This window comes from Centruroides sculpturatus, unplaced genomic scaffold (assembly GCF_000671375.1).
Source record: "Centruroides sculpturatus isolate CEXI.00-Female unplaced genomic scaffold, Cexi_2.0 scaffold249, whole genome shotgun sequence".
Lineage (NCBI taxonomy): Eukaryota > Metazoa > Arthropoda > Arachnida > Scorpiones > Buthidae > Centruroides > Centruroides sculpturatus.
In genome coordinates, this window is record NW_019384482.1 from 128951 (window position 1) to 136205 (window position 7255).

The 7255-nt window shown below is 38.6% G+C and overlaps 1 protein-coding gene and 1 pseudogene across 1 annotated transcript; both read right to left on the reverse strand.

The window, feature by feature from the left end:
* Positions 1 to 1766: 1766 nt before the first annotated feature.
* LOC111621461 lies at positions 1767 to 3414 on the reverse strand (annotated as a pseudogene).
* Positions 3415 to 4196: 782 nt separating this feature from the next.
* LOC111621494 lies at positions 4197 to 5101 on the reverse strand. Its single transcript, XM_023363650.1, has 3 exons — positions 4966 to 5101; positions 4417 to 4868; positions 4197 to 4328 (listed from the first exon to the last, which is right to left on the reverse strand). Exons 1-3 carry the CDS (start codon positions 5099 to 5101, stop codon positions 4197 to 4199), a joined length of 720 nt encoding a protein of 239 aa, XP_023219418.1.
* Positions 5102 to 7255: the final 2154 nt, after the last annotated feature.

Here is a 7255-nt window from a genome sequence, read left to right on the forward strand (position 1 = left end):
TTAGATCCATCGGTGTATATAGGAATTAAATTCCTGTTACAATGCTGAATTTCTGCGAAGTGCTGTCTATAGACGTAGTCTGGCGTGGTTTCTTTAGGGAACTGCTTTAAGCTTAAATCAACATCGATCGGTGAAGTTGACCAAGGTGAAATACTATTAACCTCAACATGTGAAATATTGCTTGTGTCTAGGTCAATCATGCTGCTTACATTCTCCATTCTTATGTCGAATGTAGAGACACGACTCGTCCGAGCGGCAAATAATCTTTTCAGCTGAGTATCTAAACAATCAGCTGTAAGTTTTTTCTGAGATTTTTGTTTAATGTAATAAAAAAGAGACAACTGTTCTCTCCTGAGAGATAATGGAGGCTCATAAGCATCCACATACAAACTTTGAACAGAAGAAGTTCGAAATGCACCGGTGCACAAACGCAAAGCTTGATGATGGATTGGATCCAGTGTCCGAAGAGTAGATTCTCGCGCAGAGCCATAAACAATGTAACCGTAGTCCAGCTTAGAGCGGACAAGGGCCCTATAAATCCTGAGCATCGAAACTTTGTCTGCTCCCCAGGATGAGCAGCATAGTACCTTTAAAAGGTTTAAAGATTTTAAACATCTACTCTTCAGGTTGCGCAAGTGTGGCAAAAATGTCAGTTTATTATCGAAAGAAACACCCAAAAACTTAGTCTCATTCACCATTGGGATTTTATCCCCGTTTAGGTAAATTTCCGGATCCAAATGCAAACCACGCCTTCGACAAAAGTGGATGCACGAGGTCTTTTCCGTGTTAAAACTAAAACCATTAGTCTTGGACCAATGGTCTATGCGATTTAAGGAGGTTTGTAGTTGTCTCTCGATAAAACTCATGTTGCTAGACTGGCAGGAGATCTGAAAGTCATCCACATACATAGAGTGTTTCACACTAGGGAAAAGACAGTTAGCTATGCTCTTATTTTTAATTAGGAACAGAGTCACATTCAAAATAGAGCCTTGAGGAACACCTTGTGACAACTTAAACTGCGTCATTGATATCAGCAATATTCACCATATCCTCCGTAATGTTGGCCATAGAAGAAAAAACAGGCCAATCGGCTGTTTCCAATTTCCAGTGTGGTAAACGGGCTGTTTCACAGCTTTCTCTGCCTCGATATTTTAGAAATATTGGGAAGTGGTCACTGGAAAGTGGATTAGATCCAACCTCCCATGTAAATGCTGATAATAGGTTTGGGGTTGCTAGTGATAGATCAATGGCAGTGAATGTTCTTGTTGGGGCATGGAAGTATGTCACTTCTCCTGTATTAAATAGATACAGTTGATGATTACCTATAAATCTCTCAATGATCCTGCCTCGACAATTAATGTCGGGACTGCCCCACATAGGATTATGGCCATTGAATTCACCCAGTAAAAAAATTGGTGTTGGCAACTGTTCAACCAAAGCATCCAATTCATCCTCGTTCACTCTGACCTCTGGTGGCAAGTATACAAAACAAACTGTGACAGTTACACCAATTGAAATTCTGACTGCCACAGCTTGCAAATCAGTTGTTATTTGTACTGGCAAGGATGGGATGTGATTTGAAACTACAATAGCCACACCTCCACTGGCATGGATGTGGCTATCATCATCCTTGCGATAGAGATTGAATCCTTTTAAACAAATACTTTCTCCAGGTTTCAGATGGGTTTCCTGGAGTGCCACAGAGAGAGGTGAGGTATATAATGTCAAGTGTTTAATGTCAGAGAAGTTGTTGTGGAAACCACAACAGTTTCATTAGATTCTTTTATAATCCATTATGTGTTTGAGGCAGCAGTCTTCGCAAAAGTTTCCCTCTTCAATTTTACTGAGTATTTTCCTTTTGAAGGTGAGGGTGGTTAAGTCCCCTCCGTATTATTCTCTTCATCAGAAATATCAGAGAACTCACTCATGGATTGAGTCTCTGATCTCTTTGATTTAGAGAGGGCTGCTTTCAATTTTTGTTTGTTCAGTGGGTTCTTATTAGCCTTTTTAGAACCCACATTTCTGGTTGTTACCCCTGTTTTAGTTACAGGAGTTTTGGTCTTTGTGTTTGCCATTTCTTCTGCTTGTGTAGGTGAAATCAGTAGACATCTTGCATGGCTAGTAAGAGATTCACTTGGTGATACAGAAATATCTGTTTGAACTCCACATGTTTTTGTAGATTTCACAACAGAAAGAATGTTTTTTGTTTTAATGTTGTAGTTTGAGTGACCATGCAGCAGGCTTCTGGGTATGGTGTATTATTTGTGGTTTTTACCCATTGAATCTCCTTTTCTCTCTGCCATGCAGTGTATTTCCTTGAGTAAGCAGAATGGGCATCTTTACAATTCACACAGCATGGAGAATTGGTGCACTCGGTATTCTCGTGACCTTCAGTTCCACACTCTGCACATGTGCTTTTCCCACGGCAGGATGTTTGTGAATGTCCAAATCGCTGGCATTTGAAGCAACGCAGCAGATTTGGAACATACGGACGAAGTTGGCAGCGCAGATAACCTGCTGTGATAGCAGATAGCAAAGTTGGTTTGTTAAAGGAGAAAATTAAGTGTTTAGTAGGGATTAACTTGCCATTTCGACGAATGGAGATGCATCGAACAGCAGTAACACCTTGATCTGAAAGACCAATCTGGATATCTGATTCATCCTCAGACATCAGATCAATTTCAGATATCACACCACGTGAAGAGTTCAAACTTGTATGTGGTGTGATGGTGACTTGTATGTCTCCTAGAGACTGCGTTTTCAAGAGTTTTTCTGACTGTTGATGGGAGGCTGTTTCCACAAGTAGATCTCCTGACCTCAATTTTTGAATTTTTTTAGGTGACCAATGGTCGACTCAAAAAGTTTCTGGATTAAAAAAGGAGAGCATTTAGACAAAGGCGTTTCTCCTGTAGCGTGAACAATAAAGTAGGTTGGTTGATTGGAGGAATTGACCTCCTTTGGTGGCAGTACATTGGTAGATGTTTTAAATTTTGAAGAATCCATATTTAGAAATAATTATTCAGCTCCTAGTGACCCCACCCACCATGGGGCCCAACAAAAAAATGCCTTCACATGGGAGAGTCCCATAGACCATTACCAGGGTTTCCCAGGAGCTATACCCTCACAATGCAGTCAAGAAGAGCACATCTTGTCTGACGTGTCCGCCTGGTCTGCATCGATCGGTTGACTCCAAGCCGATGTCAAGAATGACTCAATGACCAGCCGATTGACTCAAACGGAGCCTGATTTGAGCCTCCCGTTTACCCAAAGCAGGGGCCAAAGCAGTGTGTTGGGGACGTTATGTTGCCCCTCAACTACCAAGATCCCCCTTTCTGGCATATGGGACACCACGCACGGCAAACACGTGGGTAGGTGTTCAGATCCCAGGGATGGTAAAGAAGAGTTACTAAACCATCTCTGGGAGGTCCCCTCACCACGGACAGCCCAAATTAGTCCGGATAATCAAGGTTCTACTGTATTTTATAAGTATATTATATAAAATCACAGAAGTCATTTCAATACATGCATAAATAACATTTCCTAAAAATAAATAATTATAATTAACAATAAAGAAAATTTAAATTATTCTATAATAATTTCTAACAAAATTTAATATAATATTTGTTGCAATAAACCTTCAGCAATTTTTTCAACATTTGTTTGTTAGTTAGTTAGTTTTGGTTTTTTGGTGCAAGACCCATATAGGCTAAGCTGTGCCAGGGCAAATGGTAAAAAATTTTCAACTGACAAATAAAAAACATATGACAATTAAATAAATAAACAAACAAACAACAACAAAAAATATTTACAACAATATAAATATGCAACTCAAAGTAAATAAAATTGTACAATAAATAAATAAATAATCAAATCTCTCTATGCATATTAATGAATTTCAAAAAGTCAAGTAAGTTTTCAAGATTTGGCCTTTGGCCCAAAATCTCTCTCAAACATGCATTTTCAAGATGCTGTCTATAACTTTGATCAAAAGCAATGCAGTTGTAAAGTATGTATTTAACACTTACAGTACATTTGCAGTACTGACATACTGGTTGATCATCACCGTTCAAAAGGTATTGAGTCAGTTGAGTGTGTCCAATTTTCTACCAAAAGTTTGATCTCGTATAGCTTATTGTGGATTTGTGCAATCCACATAATTTGCCATCTCTCTGCTAGTTGTTTTTTAACAACCAGTTTCAAGTCGCTTCCTTCAATATGCATTGTATGCTGTGAAGGACTAGCTGCCTTTGTAAAATTCTGTTGGGTCTCAGGTCACATTGGTATAAGAGGGAATGAACAAGCTGATGCAGTTGCAAAGAAATCACTTGCTGTAAGATGGCAAAACAGTTTATGAATTTTAATCACTACGGAGTGAGAACTAGGTTCATACGAGATCAAAGCCTGAAGTGCACTAACTGAGTCAGTGTAAATCATGCAGTGACGATGACCTTTTCTGATTACATACTTTAAGGCTAGGTGAATAGCGTGCAGCTCTGCAGTAGAGATGGAAGAATTCGGTGATATTTGTTCTGCCACAATTTCATCCTGGCAGACAAAAGCTGAGATGACGTAATCATCCGATTTACAACCGTCAGTGTAAATAGGAATTAAGTTCCTGTCATTGTGTTGGATTTCTGAAAACTGCTGTCTGTAGACGTAGTGTAGAGTGAATTCCTTAGGAAACTGCTTTAAGCAAAAGTCAACATTTATCACAGGAGTTGACCAAGGTGGTATACTATTGACCTCGGCCTCTAAAATGTTGCTTGTGTCCAGGTCAATCGTGTTGCTTACATTTTCCATTCTTATGACAAATGTAGGAACACCACTTGGGCGAGCTTCAAATAACCTTTTCCGCTGAGTATCTGATACTGAAAATTTAATATGATTTCTTATTAATATAATAAACCAGAAACAACTGTTCCCTCCTCAGGGATAGTGAAGGCACATAAGCGTCCACGTACAAACTTTGCACAGGAGAAGTTCGATAAGCACCAGTGCACAAACGTAACACTTGATGGTGAATTGCATCCAGCATCCGAAGAGTAGATTCTCGCGCAGAGCCATAAACAATGCATCCATAATCCAGCTTTGAGCAGACCATGGCCCTATAAATCCTGTGCATAAAACTTTGTCTGCTCCCCAGGATGAGCAGCATAGTACCTTTAAAGGATTCAAAGATTTTAAACATCTACTCTATATTGCACAAATGTTGTAAAAAAGTCAGTTTTTGGTCAAATGTGACACCTAGAAACAGCCTCCTTGACCCTTGGTATTTTATCCCCATTTTAAAAAATTTCCGGTTCCAGGTGCAAACCACGCCTTTGGCAAACGCAAATGCATGAGGTCTTCTCTGTGTTAAATGTAAAACCATTGGTCTTGGACTAATTGTCTATGCAATTTAGGCAGGTTTGCGATTGTCTCTCAATGAAACTCATGTTACTAAACTGGCAAAAGATCTGAAAGTCATCCACGTACAGAAAGTGTTTTACACTAGATGAAAGACACTCAGCTATGCTGATAATTTTAATTAGGAACACTTTCTTGTATGAAAAGCCTAGTGTGTTGCCCATCCTGACTTGGAAACTTCAATTCTCTAGGATATTTTTTATAAAAATTGGCAAATTTCCCCACAATCCAAATTAATACAGATCATGGAGTATCCCGTATCACCAACAGCGATCATAGGCGTTCTCTATATCGAAAAATACAGACACTATGTGCTGTCGTCTAACAAACGCTTCGCGTATAGATGTTTCTAGGTTTACTAAGTTATCAGTAGTACTTCTGTTCCTACGAAAACCACTCTGATGTGGTGAAAAGTAGTTCTTTTCCTCTAGAAGGAACATCAGGCATTTGTATACCATCCTCTCAAAGACTTTACAGAGACAACTTGTCAGAGTTGGTTGGTTGGTTGGTTTTTTGTTTATTGGCACAAGAGCCGTATAGGCTATGCTGCGCCAGGGCAAATGGTGAAAAAATTTTAAACATGATAAATAACTAACATATGACAATAATAACTAAATAAATAAACAACAACAACGAAAATAAATATACACATAGTAAGTACAGTAAACAGAACAACAACATGCAAAAATGAAATAAATATATAAATAAATAATTAATTAAATTTCTTTATACAAATTAATGACTTTTAAAAAGTCCAATACATTATAATGATTTGGTCTCTGGCCCAGAATCTCTTTGAAACTTGCATTTCCAAAATGCTGTCTACGACTGTTCTCAAAGGCAGAGCAATCGAGCAGTATGTGTTTAACACTTAGAGAGCAGTTGCAATACTGGCATACTGGTTGCTCTTCATCCTTCAAAAGGTATTGATGAGTCAACCGAGTATGTCCAATCCTCAGATGAGTAAAAATAACCTCAGATCTCCTGTCGTAATATTTATTATGTGTCCAATTTTCTATCATAGGTTTGATCTCATGTAGTTTATTTTGGACTTGTGCATTCCACATATTTTGCCATCTCGCCACTAGTCGTTTCTTAACGAGTAGCTTCAAACCTCCTTCAATATGCATTGTATGCTGTGAAGGACTAGCTGACTTTGCAGCTGCATCAGCTACTTCATTTCCTCTTATACCTACATGGCCTGGGACCCAACAAAATTTTATAGAGAAATTCCTTGTAAGAAGATGGCAAAACAATTTACGAATTTTAATCACTATGGAGTAAGAACGAGGTTCACATGAAATAAAAGCCTGAAGAAAACTAACTGAGTCAGTGTAAATCACGCAACAACGATGACCTTTTCTGAGTACATAACAAAGTTAGATAAATAGCCTGCAGCTCTGCAGTAAAGATAGATAAATTCGATTCAATTTGTTCTGCCACGATTTCATCCTGGCAAACGAAAGCTCAGCCAACATATTCATCCGATTTAGAACCGTCAGTATAAATAGGAATTAAGTTCTTGTCTTGGTATTGAATTTCTGCAAAGTGCTGTTTGTAGATATAGTCTGGAGTGGATTCCTTAAAAAACTGCTTTAAGCTAAAGTCAACATTTATCTCAGGGGTTGACCAAGGTGGTATACTATCAACCTGAGCCTGTGAAATGTTGCTTGTATTCAGGTCAATCGTGCTGCTTGCATTCTCCATTCTTATGTTGAATGTAGGGACACAGCTTGGGCGAGCTACAAATAATGTTATCAGTTGCGTATCTGATACAGTACAGTCAACTGATGGTTTAGCTTGGGATTTCTGCTTAATGTAATAAAAAAAGACAACTGTTCTCTCCTGA

What these genes read in the sequence shown, in the direction of transcription:
- LOC111621494 (XM_023363650.1), bottom strand. Translation starts at nt 5,101, where the DNA reads ATGGTCTGCTCAAAGCTGGATTATGGATGCATTGTTTATGGCTCTGCG. An exon ending in TCGAACTTCTCCTGTGCAAA is followed by an intron (nt 4,869 to 4,965) that starts GTTTGTACGTGG and finishes TTAAATTTTCAG; the next exon opens with TATCAGATACTCAGCGGAAA. An exon ending in GCATGATTTACACTGACTCA is followed by an intron (nt 4,329 to 4,416) that starts GTTAGTGCACTT and finishes GCCATCTTACAG; the next exon opens with CAAGTGATTTCTTTGCAACT.